We start from the raw sequence: 19,435 nt of genomic DNA on the forward strand, positions 1-19,435 counted from the left end.
ATTCAGAGAAAGAGATATATAAGGACAACTCTTAGGCACCATGAGACAGAATTTATTTCCTCGCCTATTGTGATTTATGAAGGGACACGCACTGTGTTTAATAACAAAGACTTACCTTCTTAGACTTTTTCCTTAAGGTGTAGCCTCTGTACCACCCTAAACAAACACAAAAGCGAAACAGTTAGTACAAGCAGACATCACAGCGTCCTAACAGCACCTTCCCGCTGTCAAGAACTCATTGTTTGCAGAACCAGGGAAGTCAGCCCGTAACAGAACTCAGTAATCCTAAGGCTTTGGAGAGATGCTATGGGGTCTCCTAAACAGCATCTCAAAACCACGCTTGAAGCCTGGCCAGGGGCCTCTTCACACAGACCTCCAGCTCCTTCACCTGCACCTGCCGCACGCGGCCTTGAAGGCGCCAATGAGAACTGAAGAAGCACAGTTCCAGGAGGAGGAGTGGTCCTTTTGACCACCCAGCCCTAGGCAGGCTCCTGGAGTGTGCATTTTCGTATCTGTTCCTCCGCCGGATGGAGCGGGGTCACTGCCAAGTGCACATACCAGCATCCTCAGATCATCAAGAGCTGCCGCAGAACAGAAATCCTATTGAGAGCCGACTTCCTCCCTCTAAGGCATGGAGGGGGGCTTTGCCCTGGAGCAGCCACGATCGCACAAAGTGCTTCTGTGGCAAAGGCTGGACCCCCAACAGGAAGCACCGGGCCCAGGAATACGGGCCCGCCTACCCCCTTGGGGTCTGGCCTAGATTCAAGTTCCCATTCCCTCACGTGGGGAGGACAAGCAAACAGAGCAGAAGACAGACGTGCTAGCACTGCTGGCAGGAACTAAATGCCAAATGGAAGAGACATTCAGTGCCGGACTGGACCGGACCACTCCCTTGTCCCCTCCACTTCAACTGAGGGCAGAAATCGCCCCTGCCAGCGCCCAGGGGTCCACGGCAGGTCACTCGCCTCCCAACAACTACGCCGCGGCAGGACGTCGGTGGATGTCTCCTTATCCCAAACACTCTGAAGCTGCTGTAGGCCACCTCACTCCAGAAAAGGAAATCAGAAGCTCGGACAAATTCCAACTCAGCCCCCCAGGAGCAAAAGGACGGAGATACTTGGAAAGCGCCCGTCGAGTCAACTCCCAGAGAACATCCAAGTGTTGGGCTGTTATACAGTGAAACAGTCAAACCTCGGAAACCTGGGATACATGAATGAAGGTGCCCAGAAACTGAAAACGGGCCTATATTGCACCACTGACCACACACCTCTAACAGAGCAATAATTTAACAACCAGAGGTGGAGAGGAACCAGAAAGTGACGGGGTTAAGATCCTCCAGGCACTGTGAAGAGATGCTTTCTGAGCATTCAGAACAGAAGCTGGAAATTGCTAGGAGCCTCGCAAAGGGTTTGCTAAGACCTGGATACAAACAACGAACCCATTTCATTTCCTGACAAGGGACCTGCACGATTGATTCGGGGGCACCGCAGACACAAAATGCCTGGATTTTCCTGCACGTTTGGAGGATGACCTCCTGAGAGCCCTGCACTGTCTCCTTCGCGGGTTCTACCTGCCAAGGCCAGAATCAGCATCCACCCGGGACAGCGTTCACAGACAGTGAAACGGAAAAAGGCTGTATTCAATGTAAAGGACGGTCCGCTATCCTGTTATTTTATCCTTCCCGTATTTTCAGTATTACTTGGCCCTTTCTTTTCTGAAACTGACATGGGATGAATGTCCTAGAACATCTAAGGAAATACTTCAAAGTGACAAGAAGAAGACAGAAACCAAGTCAAAAATAAGCAATGTTTATAAACAATGTATAGAAGAAGGAACCTAAAAGACTTACACATGAATGAAGAGATGCTCACACTAATAATCAGATAAATGAAAATTTTAAACATAATGTTACTGCACGGTTATTATAGGGAGAGAAATCTCAACACTGCAGGATTCCGGCAGCCCCTGGCACTGAGGATGGGAGTGGAGACCACACAACCAGTGTGAGCGTGACCCTACTTATCCAGAGTATATAACCCCACACCCCGTGAGCAGCCGTGCACCCCAAAGACATCCCACATACCCATCCACACGCAGCGGGGCAGACACAGGAGGCCCATGGCAGCGTGATCTAGGGGGGCAGAATGAGTGCCCAGAACTGGAGGGTGGCTAGCAACACGTGCAGGTGCACACAGAGCAGTGAGGGCCACGGACTAAATATATACACACGACAGGACTGCGTCTTGGAGCACAGTGCTGAGTAAAAAGGGAAGAAACAGAATGAGGGTCTTCCCTGGTGGCGCAGCAGTTACGAATCCGCCTGCCAATGCACGGGACATGGGTTCGAGCCCTGGTCCAGGGGGATCTCACATACTGCGGAGCAGCTAAGCCCGTGCGCCACAACTACTCTAGAGCCCGCGAGCCACAAATACTGAGTCCATGTGCCGCAACTACTGAGCCTGCGCTCTAGAGCCCACGAGCCACTACTACTGAGCCCACGTGCCACAACTACCGAAGCCTGTGCACCTAGAGCCTGTGCTCCACAACAAGAGAAGCCACCGCAATGAGAAGCCTGCGCACCGCAACAAAGAGTAGCCCCCACTCGCCACAAGTAGAGAAAGCCCGCACGCAGCAACGAAGACCCAACGCAGCCAAAAATAAATAAATCATATTTTTAAAAAAGGAAACAGAATGAGACCTACAACCACATTTATATACATGACCTAGAGGGGTGGGATAGGGAGGATGGGAGAGAGGCTCAAGAGGGAGGGGATATGGGGACATGTGTATGCAGATGGCTGATTCGCTCTGTCGTGCAACAGAAACTAACACGGTATTGCGAAGCAATTACACTCCAATAAATATCTATTAAAAATATTTATATATATATATATATGTGTGTACCAACCAGTACAGGCCAAGAGAAAAATTCACTTCAAACACAGCAGAAGGGTTTTTCCAGAAGAAGGGAGAGAAGAAAGAATTGAGCTACTGGGATAAAAAGATAAGGGGTCCTTTGATTTTACTTTATGATAACAGACGGTGGTTTCTTTTTTAATGGCCTCTTCCTAAGCAAAAGGTACACCTAGGCTTTCCCTTCTCAAGAATTTCTGCGTCTGTTATTCCTTCCACCAACTGAGAACCCAGACTATGTGCCCGAGGCCACACTAGACAGAGCGAATGTAGAAATATCAGTAGATTAGACCCAGTTTCTGCCCTCCAAGGGCTCACACACCAGAAGGTTCCCCTACGACAAGCAGGGCTCAAACCACCAACAAGGCAGAGATTTGAGCATGAAAGCGAGAGGACACCCCTGCAGAGGTTTCATGCAGGGAAGTGGGGGGACATGGAAGGATGATGAGTGGCTGCTGCTTTGCAGGGGCAGGCCAGTGCGAATGCAGCTATAGGAGCAGGAAGGTGCATGGCTCATTGAATTAACAGGCTGATTCACTCCTCCCAGGCAGGGCTCAACCAACCTGCTCCAAACAAGAGACACCCGCCCCCCAACGGCAAGTATAGGTCAGAGGTCGTCCTGAAACACAGGGAGGGCCCCGTCCAGCCCAGGAAAACGGCAGCCAAGTCAGTGGGTACACTGGCGCGTTCCCAACAGGACAGGAGCACACACACTCAAGTCCAGGACTGCAACCAACTGAGGACAGGACCAGGCAGAACAAAGCAGGCGCAAGGGAGTCGGAAAGGAGCTTCTGCCCAGGGAGGTATGCTTAGGCGGAGTCTTCAAGGATGGCTAGTCAGATGGAGGAAGGAGGAGGGAGGCCCGGCAGAGCACAGGTGCAGAGGGGCGCTCACCAAGCATCTGAGAAGCCACCGGCAGCAAAGCTAGGACACGTGTGAGAAGAAGGCTGGCGGGACTTCCCCGGTGGCGCAGCGGATAAGACTCCACGCTCCCAATGTAGGGGGACCAGGTTCGATCCCTGGTCAGGGAACTAGATCCCACACGCATGCCGCAACTAAGGAGCCGGCGCAACCAAATAAGTAAATAAATTATAAATATTAAAAAATAAAAGGCTGGGGCTCAGGTAGGACAGGAGGAAACTAGATCACTAAGGTCCTGGGTCCTGCCCACCTCACAAGTACCTGCCTGGATGGACAGCACAGTCACCTGTGTCAGGTGTACTGTGTCCTGCTCTGAGTACTGAACTACAAGACAGCCAAAGGCCGGATCTGACCAAACCATGCCCTAATGGACAGCATCTGCGTGCACACTGGGCCTTCTGGAGCTGTCCTGGGTACGATATTTTGCAGGCACCCGGGCCGGGGGCAGGGCGCAGACCCAGCCCAGAGGATGGAGGTTCCGGAAGCAACACAGGATGAGAAGCACAGCTGCGGTGCTCTTCCACTAGGCTGGGGCCAGGTGGCCAGTCACCTGGGACAAGGTGCAAAGGATGGCTGCTGGGTGGAGGCTGCACTGGAGGGCCTGGTGGTCTTCTGTGAAACGAGAGCCGTATCAACATGACTACTTCTTCCAGTTTGTTGTGGGTTGAACTGTGTTCTGCCCACCCCAAACAGACGTTGAAGTCCTAACTCCCTCCACCTGTGGGTGTACCCTCATCTAGAAATAGGGTCTTGGCAGATAATCGAGTTAAGATGAGGTCATTACAGTGGACCTAATCCAATACAGTGTCCTTATAAAAAGGAGGAATAGACAGTCAAAGTCAAGTGCAGGGAGGACGCCATGTGATCACACAGGCAGAATCCAGGGCGTTGCATCTACAAGGCAAGGAATGCCAGCGATGTCAGCAAACCACAAGCCTGGGGAGACCCGTGGAGCAGCTTCTGCCCCCTCAGCCCTGAGAAGCAACCAACCCTGCCGACACCTCGCTCTTGGACTTATAGCCTCCAGAACTGTGAGGGAACACGTTTCTGTTGTTTAAACTCCCCACGGTGTGGTACTTGGTTACCGTCGCCCCAGGAAACCCAGAGGCAGTCCTCTCAAGACCTTCAGCTGACAGATGCTGGTGGCAGGAAAAGGAATTAAGGTGCATTTTGGAAGAAAATAGATCATTATCACTTTGAAAATTTTGAACAAATTAAGTTCCCGTGTTGTGGTTTCATCAAAAGAATGCCTTCCTAATCTGGGTGCAATGCTGTGCTCTCACACAGGCACAGAGTCCAGCCCATGGAGATCCTTCTGGAAATGAGCAGGTGACAGGATTGGCATCTCCTTGGCTGAAGAGTCACTTAATCAACATCAGTGACCTGGGCTCACCTCTCCTGTCTGGTTGACCCTGGACGCTGCTTAAAGGCAGAGGCATACCCTGAATGAGCCCTCAAACTCAGTCCACCTCCCTGGTGACCGGAAAAGTTCTTTTCTTTGTTCTGTGCCCCAAGCCTCCATGAGCCTGAGACAGAAAAATGAACCATAACTTGCAGGTAAGTGTGTTCTTTGAACCTTAATATAAGGAATAATCATCTAGAAATTATATTCTCTGGAGCAATCCCAGTAGTACCCTACCCTGAACAGGATCACATAGAAAGGGAAAGTTAAATTTGACAACCATAAATAAATTTTCTTAGGGGAAAAGTGGAAGGGGTGAGGAGAAAAGAAGAAGAGAATGCCAAACGCTAATATAATCCATAAAATTTAAACAGAACAAGAGGAAAGAGCAGAAAAACAATTATTCCATTGTTATTTGATGATAATAAAGTCACCAAGTTTCCCAAAATCAAAACTACTTCCCCAAATGCGTTTCTCTGATCGGATTCTGACTAAAACCAAAAAAGACAGCAGTTAAAGAAGGGGAAGTCGTTTTATGTTACAGGGTCTTTACAAAGACTGGGAATATTTTTATCAGGACTTAGAAGATTGATGAGCCCAGAAACTAAGTGCTCACTGAAGAATCCTTTATCACGATGCTGGCCAGTCAAATGCCTGCCACCAATTATTTTTTTTAGTTAAATGTACAGGGATCATCGACTCACCTAAGGATTCCCCTGTTTAAAGAGTGCATTCTTCTTACAAAGCAAAAAACAAGAAGTCGCAGCCCCTGCTACCCCGGGCTGCACAGGAAATTGTTATCTATTCAGGAATGACATCATTGCCCAGTGTTTATTAACCAGGATTTCAAATGCAACTGACCGGGGGCAGAAATAAAAAAAGATGTAAGAGCACTCTTCCTTCAGATCTGAAAAGTGTCTGAGATGAGAGCTTTGATCCTTAACCTCTAGTTAATTTCTCTATTTCCTCTCAGCCACTGGCCATATATATACTGGGAGCAGATAAGGCAATCCAACTGTCAGCTGTAAAAACTGAAACCAGGCAGAAGGTGCCCATTGCAGCTACTCATTCACATAAAGACCGTTTTTGCAGTATTACATCTGCTTCCAGGCATATGACACAAAAGCCAATTTTTTTTCCCCCCAGTAGGACATTTCTTAGGGTAAAAGGTGCAAATGGAATGGAATTCCAAGCCAGCATGAGTCAGATGCGGAAGTGAGGGACGTGGACGTGGACACGGGTATTTTAATGGGTTTGTGCTTCTCCAGGAACACGGGAGCAAGCTGCAGCTTGCCTGGTGCACAGAAGCTGAACGCTGCGTCACTCACGTGCAGAGAGGATTCCAAAGACCGAGTCTGAAGATCAATTTGTGATTACTACGGGATGTGTGCAATTTCCTCTCCCCGTCACCCAACCTCCTACTTGGAAGGGTCTGGCTAACCCCAATCTGAAAGCAATTTTGCTGTTGGAATTATCAATTTTAATCAGTTCTCTTTTTTTCTATGTTATATGGAAGTCACCCCCTTTGAACAAGAAGCAAAGCCACCAACACTCCTCTCACACATGTGAGGAGTCTAAAACTCAAGCCCGTCATTGCTCCTTTTCTGTGCAACTGTAAACCACAGCATAAAACGAAAGGTGTCCCGTTTTAATGATTTGCAAAACCCTAAATATGAAAACCAATTGTCTGAAAACCCAAGGACATCAGGAAACCACTGTCACCGACAGTATATTTATTGGATGATTACAACAATTGCTTTACTGGACCACATCCCACAAAGCTGTGACAATCTCTGTTCACCATGCAGAAAATGGGGTCATAGATTTTTTAAAAAGGAAATAAGAAATGACAATTTTGGTTCCTCTCAGGAAGTTGTTAACAAATCTACGTGAGAGCATAAGAAGTCTCACCATTCACACAAAACACCTCAAAACAATGAGCCTAATGAGCCTAAAATATCTTCAATGTATTTAAAAATTTTTTTTCAAGTGGTCAGTTATTAACAGTCAAGATGGACATACATGTGCAAAAGAGGAAACAATGGGGGGGGGTTTCTTAACAATAAAACAATTATTTCAACAGAAAACTTGAGAGGTTAAAAGTTTAGGAATTTAGTTTTAAGTTCACCTTAAATTAAAAAAAAAAAAACTGATTTAAATAACAGATAATCTCACCACTGCCCTTTCCCGACACAGCATCTATCATGCAAGAAAACCAACCATACACACTTTCCGAACAGGGTAATGCTTTGCCCATTACGCACTGAAAAATGTATTAACTGCACAAAACTACAAACAGAAAGACACCAAAATAAATACGCACCTTCATACGTTTCCAGGATGTGCACGGTATCTCCTATTTGTAAAGAAAGTTCATCCGCTCCCCTGGCATCATAGTTATAAAAAGCTGTTCAGAGGAAAAAGAGGTAAGAAGATATTAGTAAAGGTAACTATGCTGGATTGTTTCTGCCATTTTTAAGATTGAAATATTCAGTCTTTGCCTGGATCATCCTCTCTGATACCCACAAAAGGAGGCTTTTTTTTCAAGGGTCCTCAGTTTAAGAAGAAGAAATTCATAACTACTCATAACGCCAGAAAACCACAAGTGGTTTATTGTGGTAAAATACGTATGATGTGAAATTTGCCTTTTTAACTATTTTTAAGTGTACAATTCAGTGATGTTAGTTACATTCACAGTGTTGCTCTCCCATCACCACCATCAAGTTCCAGAACTTTTTCATCACTCCAAACAGAAACCCCATAACCATTAAGCCATCACTCCCTATCACTCCCTCCGCCAGCCCCTGATAACCTGTAACTCACTTTCTGTCTCTATGAATTTGACTACTCCAGCCACCCCGTTAATCATACAGTATCATCCTTTTGTGTCTGCTTCTTCCACTTAGCATAATGTTTTCAAGGTGTACGCACATCGTACCATGTATCAGAACCTCATTTCTTTTTATGGTGGAATAATGTTTATAATAGAAAGAAGACTAAAGCTCTTGTCAACAGCATTTCGATTATCACTTCATATACTATCTTATATTTCCATTAACAGACTTTTTTCATTAGATGACTTTTTCCTATCTGTAAATCAATGACACATGGACTGAATATTTTTTGAAAATCAAACTGATTCTTTAAATTACTACATAGCCAATGCTGCTATTAAGCAAGGCAAAAAAATATGTCTAATATTAGGAAGCAATCCTTCCAACTGACAATATGCAACAAACGTCTGAAATCCCTGGGACCTCCCTGGTGGTCCAGTGGGCAAGACTCCAGGCTCCCACTGCAGGGGGCCGGGGGCCGATCCCTGGTCGGGGAACTAGATCCTACATGCCGCAACTAAGAGTTTGCATGCCACAACTAAGAAGGCTGCATGCCGCAACAAAGATTCCGCATGCTGCAACTAAGACCCGGCGCCGCCAAAAATAAATAAATAATAAATTAATAAATTAATAAATAATTTTTTTAAAAAAGCAGTTCTGTTCCTCCTAGCTAAGAACGTAAAAGTGATTCCATTAAATTCAGGTCATACTTTTGCTCAAGCATGGAGATAAAGGCAACAATCACACTGCTTATGACTCCCAAATATTCAATTAGCTTACTCTCAATAAAAATAAATAAATACAGTGATGTTTTTCCTTCCTACTGGATTCTCCCTAAAAAGATGTCAGACTTGAGGCAAAATTCATCGTAAACCTTTCATCAATCAGGATCAAACTCTCATCCATCCATCCTGAACACCTTGTTGGACTAGGCTGTCTTTTACAGGCGCCATTACTGTGTCCATTTCTGGAGTTCTCCCTGGTCACATCATGTGCAAACTTCTCCAACAAGCATGGGGGGCCTCCATCATCTGAATGACTGCCTGGCCCTCCTTCCAACCACATACTCCTGGCCCCTGTCACTGCTTCTCCTTGAAAGAAAGAAGTCACACCTGTGTGTCACTCCTTATTCCTCCCCTGCCAAAGGGGTCTTCCCACCCGTGCACCTCTTCCAGAGAGCCAAGTCCAAGCATGTTCAAACCCCTTCTACAAAAATACCCAGCAACACAGCACGCTTCCTGTCGCCAGCTCCATAACCAAGCTACATTTGCGGTCTCTGGAAGCAGACAGAGTGGGCAGGGTACCACCTCTCCCCAGGGAGACCTGGGTGACCTCCAGCAAACACCCTATCCTCCGCATCTTCAGCTTCCCCATCTGTATGATGAGGAGACTGAGATCTACCTCATAGGATGGTGTGTGTACTCTGTGTCTTAAAGAAAATAATGCTGGGACTTCCCTGGCGGTCCAGTGGTTAAGACTCTGCACTCACAATGCAGGGGGCACCGGTTCGATCCCTGGTCAGGGAACTAGATCCCACATGCCGCACCTAAGATCCCGCATGTTGCAACCAAGACCCGGCGCCGCCAAATTAAGAAAAAAAGAAATGGATCTGTTAACTTGACGCAATGTGTTGCCTGCAGTGAACGCTTATTAAATTGTAAAAGCGCTTATTGTGTTTGAGGGTGTTTTGTTTTTACTGCCACAAAGACTTAGCAGACTATCACATGTTCACAAAGGTGCTTTGTGTCCACCTAGAGGGGTGGGATACGGAGGGTGGGAGGGAGACACAAGAGGGAGGAGATATGGGGATATATGTTTATGTATAATTGATTCACTTTGTTATACAGCAGAAACGAACACACCATTGTAAAGCAATTATACTCCAATAAAGATGTTAAAAAAATAAAATAAAACATCAATAACCATATATACATAGAAAATTCTATTTTCACAGTTATTTTCCTATATTTTCACCCATACTCATAAAATTTAAATGTCCTCAACTGACATAAATGGTTATTAGTAGTTATTAAGTTTATTTAGCATTTTATGGTGAATCTTTAACAAGAAATAACAGCATTAGATAAAGAAAGCTCAAAACATATGCCAGCCTCTCCCAGCCCAGCACAACGGCTTTCAAAGCCTTCAGGAACCATAAATGCATTTATCATCGTTCTTAACAGCATCCTTGCCAGCTTTCCTGTTCTATTACAGATGTGGAAAAAATAAACACATCAAAAACAATACAAATAAAATAAAATGGACAAGTCCACTGTAAATACATTCAGGTCCATGCGAATTTGTAAGGCATACACGCAAAAACCTTTAAGTAGTGGCCCCTCCACCACTGAAGCAGGCAGAGAAAAGCAGTTGTGAAAATCTCATACAAGAATAGAGACATTTCAAATTTAACTATGAAATGAGGCTTTAAAGACCGATGATTTCACAGATGAAGGGAAAGGGAGCCTCGTTTATGCACGTGGCCCCAAATGACACAGCAGAGCCTGGACCACAACAATGGCTGCCCAGCCCCCAGCCTTAAGGATCCCACATTGAAATGCAAATTAAAAGACTCAACTATACAGATTACTGGACAAGGAAGTGGGAGGGAGGAGGAAGTGTGGTAGATAGAAAAATGGCCCACAGAGATGTTCACATCCAAATCCCAGAACCTGTGAGGATGCTCCCTTACACAGCAAAGGGGGCCAGTGCAGATGTGATTAGGTTAAAGATCCTGACATGGGGGTGCTAATCCCGGGTTATCCAGGTGGGTCCAATGTAATCACAAGGTTCCACAAGAGACAACAGGAGTGTCAGAGTCAGCCGGAGATGTGACCATGGAAGCAAGGAAGGGGCCACAAGCCAAGGAGAATTGGCAGCCTCTAGAAACTGGAAAAGGCAAGGAAAGGACTCTCCCCGAGAGCCTCCAGAAGGAACAGAGCCCTGCCGAAACGCTGACTTTAGGACTTCTGACGTCCAGGACTGTAAGATTATAAATTTGTGTTGTTGTAAACCCCTAAGTTTGTAGTTTGTTATGGCACCAATAGGAAACACGTGCAGGGAGGAATGTGGAAAACAATTTAAAAGTGGTATTTTGTGGTTGATTTATTCACTGCTGAGCAGGGTTGCAAGCATCTGAACAAGTCTGAGGCTGAGGTTCCCCGATTCTTGGGTGATAGAAAAATGAGAACAATGCAGTGAATTTTTCTTAAATAAGCCCGAAAGTATTCAATGTAAAAGGCTATGCCTTATTCTGATTATGTGACCTTTCGAAGCTGCCCCTTTTTGGGGGTGGGGGGGTGAAAGCGGAGACGAGAAAGACCAGAGGCATCTTCTCCTTTACGAAGGATGATGATGACAGATGGCACCTGGTTTTAAAAATGTCTTTACTTGACAGAAGCACAGAGATGGTGGCCTTTCTGCAGTTTGTCTTCTTTATCTCTCTGGTCTGTTAAGATGTGGGAACACCTCTGCAAGAGAACATGGTCATCGCGCCTTCATTCACATCTTTGGAGAGAGCAGCCTTCACCTGCCTCTGGCTGGTGGGTGAACCCTTCATCGATTCCTGCCCCTCAAAGCCATTTACCTTTCTTAATAGCCTGGCTTGAAACGGCGTCGCTGGGTATAAATGCACCTTCAACATGAATTTCTCAATCCTGGACCGCAGAGTCCAGCATACAAGCTTGACGTGTTATTCACGTGAAGAGTGAAATGGGAGCTTCTTTCCCAGGATGGCGCGTTGGGGGGGGGGGGGGGCGCGGGGGGTAGCTTTTTTCTGGCAGAGCCGGCAGCAGCACAGAGTAAGGAAGCACATGGATCGTTTTTTCCCAAAATAAAAAATAAACACTCTGGTCTGCGCTTCATACAGCTTAGATGCATCAGAGATGTTGAAAAGCCAAAGTCATCTCCTCTGCTCAGCCTCCTGATCACCCTAAAAACGGCTGCCCAGGAACGTAAGGAAAGAAGTGTGGCTCGTAAGTCATACAGGAGGGCTTCCATTTACACCAAGATCATTAATAACACTGATGGTGACGATACGACAGACGAAGATGATGATGGTGGTGGTGGTGAGGGTGATGGTGATAGGGGTGATGATGCTGGTAATGACAGTGGCTGACATTTACTGAGTATATTCCCTGGGCTAGCCAGTGGGCTAAAAGCTTCACATGTTCAGCTAATTCAACACTCACGACAGTCCTAGGAGGTGAAGATAAAATTGTTCCCACTGCCCTCATCAGGGTTTATAGCAGCTCAGAGTCGGCCCATACATGAGCAGCCAGTGGAGGGGCTATGCAGGGCCAGAGGCCAGCCTGGATGAGAGGCCAGAATGCCACAGCCCTGCAGGGTCTCTTCCTCAAACTCTGCCCTCTCTGGGCCTCACGCTGCCCTCCTGATGGCTCCCACAAATCACAACATCCAGCCTGGGTCCCTGACAGGCAAACGTGCCTGTGCGCTCCTGAAGTCCACCAGGGTCCACAACATCATGGTAATGGATCTCTCATTCCTTACACAGAAGAACCCAAATTGAGGTAATTCCAGAAATGCAAGGTTGGTTTAACATCCAGAAAACAGATTAATGTAATTCACCAGTTTAACGGAGTAAATGATAAAAAAAGCGTATGATCATCCCAATCGGTGCAGAAAAAGAATTCAATGAAATGTAACTCCTATTCAGGGAAAAACAAAAAAACCACTTGACTACTCTGACATTGGGGGGTGGCGGGGACACTACAGTCCCTCAGCCCATTTAAAAGATGGAAACACAGAGGCCTCCAGAGGAGTCATGACTTGCTCAAGGAGGCACAGCAAATGACGGCAGCCCTGGGACCCTGGGGTGTCTCTTCCAGACTGTCAACACCACACCACTCTTCCTGACCCAAGCCTTCACCATCTCTCATTGAGATGAAAAATAATACTTCAGCTGGTTTCCTATATAAAATCTTCTCTCCGTCACCAAAGTTACCTTCCTTAAATCTTACTCCAAAACACTACGTGGTTTCTCTTGGCTTCAAAGCCCTGTGGGATCTGACTTCGGTCCACCTTTCCGATCTCGTCTCCGCCCCCCACTCCCCCTCCTTCAGCTCCCCTTCCCCCCACCCCAGGCCTATCACAAGCTGCTCCTGCCACTAGGAATGCCCCTCCCCCCACTCCCTCTGAAGACCCCACTTGTCTACAAGGGTTGCCTTTAACTTCACATCCTTTTCCAGATCCTTACTGAACTCTGACGTCTTCCCCAGGACCAAAAACTGGTACACGCACACCTGAATTAATTGCTTGCTTCCCAACTTTCCTATGAGCTCTGTGACACCGCAGGGCCTTGGAGGGTTACTTACGTATATCTGTCTCTTCCTCCAGACCCAACTCCTTGGGGAAAGTAAACATTTGTTAATCACTGGATTTCCCACAGTGGCTAACACCATGCCTTGCAGGCACTCAACAAAAATTCACTGCATTTAACCAGACCACAAAGTATTCCTCCTTGTGAGGTTTGCAACAGAGTGAAAGCAAACACTGTATCATGTGTTCCTTTTCAAAATGATCTTGACCTCTACAGACAGATCCAGGAGCCCGAGACTTATTCAATCAATAAGAAAGAGAGACACAATATTAGCTTTCCCCAGCTCTGCTACGGGTTTCTTCCATCTAATGAGATAATCCACCGTCAGCGCGCGCGGGTTCAAAGCCTCCTTAACGCACCAAAGGCATGGGCTTGACCACACATCACTTCTCAAAATCTGCTCAGCTCCCAGCTTCTCTCCCTATTCCACACACTGTCCCCCTGAAACATGACTTCAGGATTTCAAGTAGCAATTTAAAAGTTAATTAATTCTTTTAGAAAGTCAATTTGTGAAAATTAATGGCTCTGTGATCTCATTCCCTTTGTCTTGCCATCAGTGGGGGAAAAATGTTCAACAGCAGGCATCTTCGCAGGGCTGGGGAAAATGCAGACCCTGTCCTTAAGGGGAAGGAGCATGGACCCTGGCTGTGCCCCCCACAGGGCCTGCTTCTGAGGGGCTGTCTGTCTTGCTCTCCTTGAGTTTCACAAGCCCAACACATGTTTACCTAGTCCATGCCAAGCACAGACATACAGCGTTTCCCAAGCCTCTATCTGGCGTCTGCTCTGGTCCAGCAGTGGGCTGGTGCTGCAGAGAAGAGCTGAGCACAATGCAGCCCCAGGGAGTAAAGTCACCCCGCAGCCTGGTCTCTAAGGAACAACCTTTTCACATATTGGACCCATTCAGGAAAAACAGTGTAGAAAGAATCAGAAAACACTTATGCACAACCTTTGAACTTGACTCTGGGCAGGGGGCAGCTCCCACCCTACATCAGAGCTAGGGGCTGGGCTTCCTAAATTTTATTGTAAAAAAGAGACTGGCACCCACTCAATTACCAGCTTCTATGACCCACAGCCCAGTCCTTCCACTTCTCTGATTTGGGGGCAGGCGACTCAGGCAGGGTTAGAGCCTCCCAGAGGCCTGAGCCATGGTGACCCTCAGCACTGCTTTCACCATCAGCCTTACTTTTGCCCAGCACCTAACAGTACCTGGCACACAGCAGGAACTCTAACGTGGATGGAAGCAAGGAAAAGGAACAGGATAGGGAAGGGAAGGGAAGGAAGATCCTTAGAGCCTGGTCCTAAGGATGCTGCTACAAGTGTTGTCTCTAATATTTTTTAAAGATAAAACAAATAAACATTAAAACACTTAGGAACAAACTTAACTAAGGAGGTCAAAGACTTGCATACTGAAAACAACAGACCAATGCAGAAAGAAATTAAAAGATACAAATACATGGAAAGTCATCTCATGTTCATGGACTGGAAGACTTAATATTGTTAAGATGTCAATGCTACCCAAAGAGATCTACAGATTCAATGCAATTCCTATTAAAATCCCAATGACAGGGACTTCCCCGGTGGTCCAGTGGTTAAGACTCCAAGCTTCCACTAAAGGGAGCATTGGTTCGATCCCTGGTCAGGGAGCTAAGATCCCACATGCCACATGGTGTGGCCAAAAAATAAATAAATAAAAGAAACCCTTCTCTAGAGCGAGCACTCGCCCATTTAAAAAAAAAAAAAAAAATCCCAATGACATTTTTGCAGAAATAGAAAAATCCATCCCACAGGAGCTGAAATAGTCAAAACAATATTGAAAATGAACAAAGTTGGAGGCCTCACACTTCCTGATTTCAACACATACTACAAAGCTCTGGTAATCAAAACTGTGTGGCATATACAGACATACAGACTAATGGGATAGAATAAAGGGCCCAGAAATAAACTCTCACATATATGGTTAAATTATTCTGACATGGGTGCCAAGACCTGGAGAAAAGACGATCTTTTCAACAAATGGGGTGTTGGAAAAAATTGGTATCTGTATGCAAAAGAAGGAAGAATCATTCACAAAAAGTAACTCAAAACGGATAGAAGACGTAAACATAAAAGCTAATAAAACTGCAAAGCTCTTAGAAGAAAACACACGAGAAAAACTTCATGGCACTGGATTAGGCAGAAATTTCTTGGCTATGACACCAAAAGCACTGGCAGCAACAACGATGACAAAAAATAGATGTGGACTTCATCAAAATTAAAACCTTTTGTGCATCCAAAGGAAACTATCAAAAGAATGAAAAAGCAACCCACAGAATGGGAGAAAATATTTACAAATCCTGTATCTGATAAAGAACTGATAACCAAAATATATAAGGAATTCCTACAATTCGATAATAAAAAATAACGTAATTCAAAAATGGACAAAGGTCTTGAATAGACGTTTCTCCAAAGAAGATACACAAATGGCCAATAAGTACATGAAAAAATGCTCAGCATCACTAGTCAAATGAAAAACTACGAGATAGCAACGAAGACCCAACGCGGCCAAAAATAAATAAAGTAAATAAATCAATTTTTAAAAACTACGAGCTATCACTGCACATTCACTAGGATGGCATTTTTTTTAAAATAGAAAAGAAAAAGTATTGGCCAAGATGTGGAAAAACGGGAAACTTTATAATATTGCTGGTGGGAATGTAAAATGGTACAGCCACTGTGGAAAACAGTTTAATGTTTCCTCAAAACGTTAAACTTAGAATTACCATATGATCCAGCAATTACACTTCTGGGTATATAGCCAAAAGAAGTGAAAGCAGGGACCTGAACAGATATCTGTACGGCCATGTTCACCGCAGCATTATTCACAATGGCCAAAATGTGGAAACAACCCAAGAGTCCACCAACAGATCAAATGTGGTCTATACATACAATGGAATATTATTCAGTCTTAAGAAGGAGGGAAATGCTGACACAGGATACCTTGAAGACACTATGCTAAGTGAAGGAAGCCACACACAAAAGACCAGATATTCTGTAATTCTTCTTACATGATGTGCCTAGAATTCTTAACATTCATAGCGACAGAAGGTAGGATGGTGGTTGCCAAGGGCTGAGGAGGAGGGCAATGGGGGTTAGTGTGTAATGGGTGGAGAGTTTCAGTTGCGGAAGATGACAACGTTCTGAAGATGGAAGGGGGTGACGGCTGCACGACAATGTGAACGTGCTTAATGCCACAGAACCGTACACCCCAAAATGGTAAATTTATGCTATGTCTATTTTACCACAATAATAAAAAAAGACGCAATGAATAAAAAGAAAGATTGCTAAAGTAAATGAGGAAAATTCCCAGTGGACCCAGCATCCCCCATTTCTGTGAGCTGTGCAACATACAAACTCCCCAGTGCGGGTAGCAGCTTCCCTTACCTGGTTCAAAACATCAGGTTCAAACTAGAAGGAGAAATATAGGAAAACTAGAGGTGATGGGCTCAAGGTCAGAAAATGCCTCCAGCTGCATGCATGAGTGGGGGTCTGACAGAATACCCACATTTCTGAAAAGGGCACCACTTTCAAAGTCACAAAGTTACTTCTCTGGGGTTCATCTCTTTCTTTCCTAGGAATGGAGAGATTGCTTTCTCTGCCAATAAAATTCCCTGTGGCAAGATTTCATGCAATGTTGGATATTAGAATCACTGAACTCATGCAAATAATTAAAGAAATGGTGCAGGGGCATAGCAAGATACAGGAACCGTCTTTGGTTATTCATTATTTCTTTTTGCCTTTTGTATGGAAACAGGTGTGAGGGATGGCAAAGATAAGATAGTGAAAAGAAATACATAAAAGAGTCTTCTGTCAAATTCTCACTGAACTGACAGACACAATTCAAAGATATTTTAATACCTTGCTTTAGAATAAAGTATCATTGAAGCCTTGTCCACAACGAGGCAGAAACTATCTCATTTCTGTCTGGTCCAAAGGGTCGCAGTGCCCCAAATACGCAGGTTTCTTAGGAAATACACTGGTCGTGGATGAGTCTGGGCTTTACTGCTTTTCCGTGACACGAAAAATGAGTCCACCTTTCCACACTTTTGTCTTTCATAACGTCAGTGCCAGGGGAGAAGACCACTGACTTCATTATTGATGGTCTTTGCAAATCCACCCACAAATCAGAAAAGATTTAGCTGACCTGAATATTATCTCTTTTTGCATTTCATTTTGCTCAGCGGCAAAGAGATGCAGAGGAGAGATGGGGGAGAGATCTAAACTCTTTAATCATCCTTCTTCAGGCAGAAAGGTTACTGCAATTTGGGAAAATATATGCCAGTGAAACAACCCGGCTCTTACCCACCCCATGCCCCCTCCACCACCCACTCCCACCCCAGCCGTGGAGACCTTACAGTGACCTCACCCCACAGGGCTGGGCAAACACCATGAGGCTCCCTGCAGACGGCACTGCAGACCCACCAGCCACGTGGGATGTGAGCCCAGGGCACTGGACAACCAGGGGCTGGTCTAGCGAGGTTCCCGATGGGGAAGACAGGAGCTTGGAGCCCTCTGACGCACGTCTTATTTCTCTGCTACAGACCTGGCCAGGACTTGCAACTTCCTCCCACTGGTCAAACTGGTTCTACCTAAAGGGCACAGTGAAAACACACACAGGCCTGGGGGCCTGGGGAGACAGAAATGAGCCAGGTCCCCTCCACCGGGGACACACCATAAACAAGGAGAGGAGAATCGAGCTTAGTCCTGTTCACCTGTGATTCTCAACGATAAGGTCTCTTTGACACAAGCCCCAATTCCTCTTACTGGGCTTAAGCTTTGATTGGTTTTGCAGAATGAGGCCATGCCTTCTCCTCTCGTTTTTTCAAATCTAATATTAGCAGTGATGAATAAAGGGGAAAGACAAAAGGAACATTCCAGAAGGCTAATTTGTTTTTCTTCATGGCCCAAAATAATAATATCACAAATAAAGCTAGCAGTCAACCTGGGGGAAGCCTTTGTCATTGTGCAAATGTAAGCAGAGGGGTTCCCAGGCCACCGTACCACAGGGTCACCACAGCCCTCACCCCACCCCAGGACTCTGTCCCAAAGCCTACTTCTGTCTGGAATGCCCTTTCTTCCCCCTCTTCACCTGGCTTGGCCCTCCACTTCATCCATCACACGTAAGGAAAGCTTCCCCATCACTTCTCACCCAATGAGGGAGTTACTGGGTGAGAAGCACCCTCACAGGAGCTCAACAGTGCCCTCTGCCCACCCTGACGAAGCGCCCACTTGCTACTCACTGCAGGAAGCACGTATCACTTAACAGGTATCCAATAAATGCTTGTCACGGGGAGCCTGAAGAAGGGCCCCTCCTCTGGCTTCCCATTCCACGAGGAGTTCTTCTAAAACACCACAGGACGGTTTACCCCTTCACCTCTCTGCTCTCCAACTCCTGCCACACCCGCCCTCCATCAGTTCCATCGCTGCATCCTCGCTTCACACTGCCTGGCGCCCAGAGTGACACCAATGTTGATCGAGTGAATCATTTAACAAATCAGCACAGGTTTTCAAGGCGGCAAAACTACTACTTGAATCCCAAATCCGCTGGAAAACACTGCAGCTTCGTTTGCATTTATCTCACATTAGAAACTAAGGACCAGACTGGGGTCTTAGCTGGCAGAGGCAGCTTCTAACACCTCCGTTCTAACAGCCTCACCCGGGAGGCGTGTCCTGGAGGTCTGACCACACGCTCAGAATAAGCATAGTTTCACTTGGGCAAATGGCGCCAATGATCCTGCCCAGGGCACCTGCACACTCAGGCCCATTAGCAAACCACACGCCCTGGACGGGCTGTGAGGGGCAGCAAGACTGAGCAGGTCTCTCTTGGCTCTGAGTGTGGAAAAGATGCTGCCCAGCGACCCAGCCCCTCACTGGTCACCCTTGTGCAAACCTCGTCGAGAAGAAGAGGCCTGAGTGGAGAGTGTCCGTCCCAGCACTGCCTTGAAGGAGGGAGCTGAGGGTCCTGACTTGGCCAGACCTGGGCCACCTGCC

At 46.2% G+C, this 19,435-nt stretch overlaps 1 protein-coding gene across 1 annotated transcript in view; it reads right to left on the minus strand.

Annotated features, from left to right (window-relative positions):
- The window catches only part of DOCK1 (dedicator of cytokinesis 1), a 517,745-nt gene that overhangs the window by 459,313 nt on the left and 38,997 nt on the right, over positions 1–19,435 (minus strand). Inside the window, exon 2 of the mRNA XM_033841901.2 lies at positions 7,560–7,643. Coding sequence (XP_033697792.1) covers positions 7,560–7,643 — 84 coding nt within the window. The remainder of the gene's footprint in view (positions 1–7,559; positions 7,644–19,435) is intronic.

The sequence above is a fragment of the Tursiops truncatus genome, chromosome 16 (genome assembly GCF_011762595.2).
Source record: "Tursiops truncatus isolate mTurTru1 chromosome 16, mTurTru1.mat.Y, whole genome shotgun sequence".
Lineage (NCBI taxonomy): Eukaryota > Metazoa > Chordata > Mammalia > Artiodactyla > Delphinidae > Tursiops > Tursiops truncatus.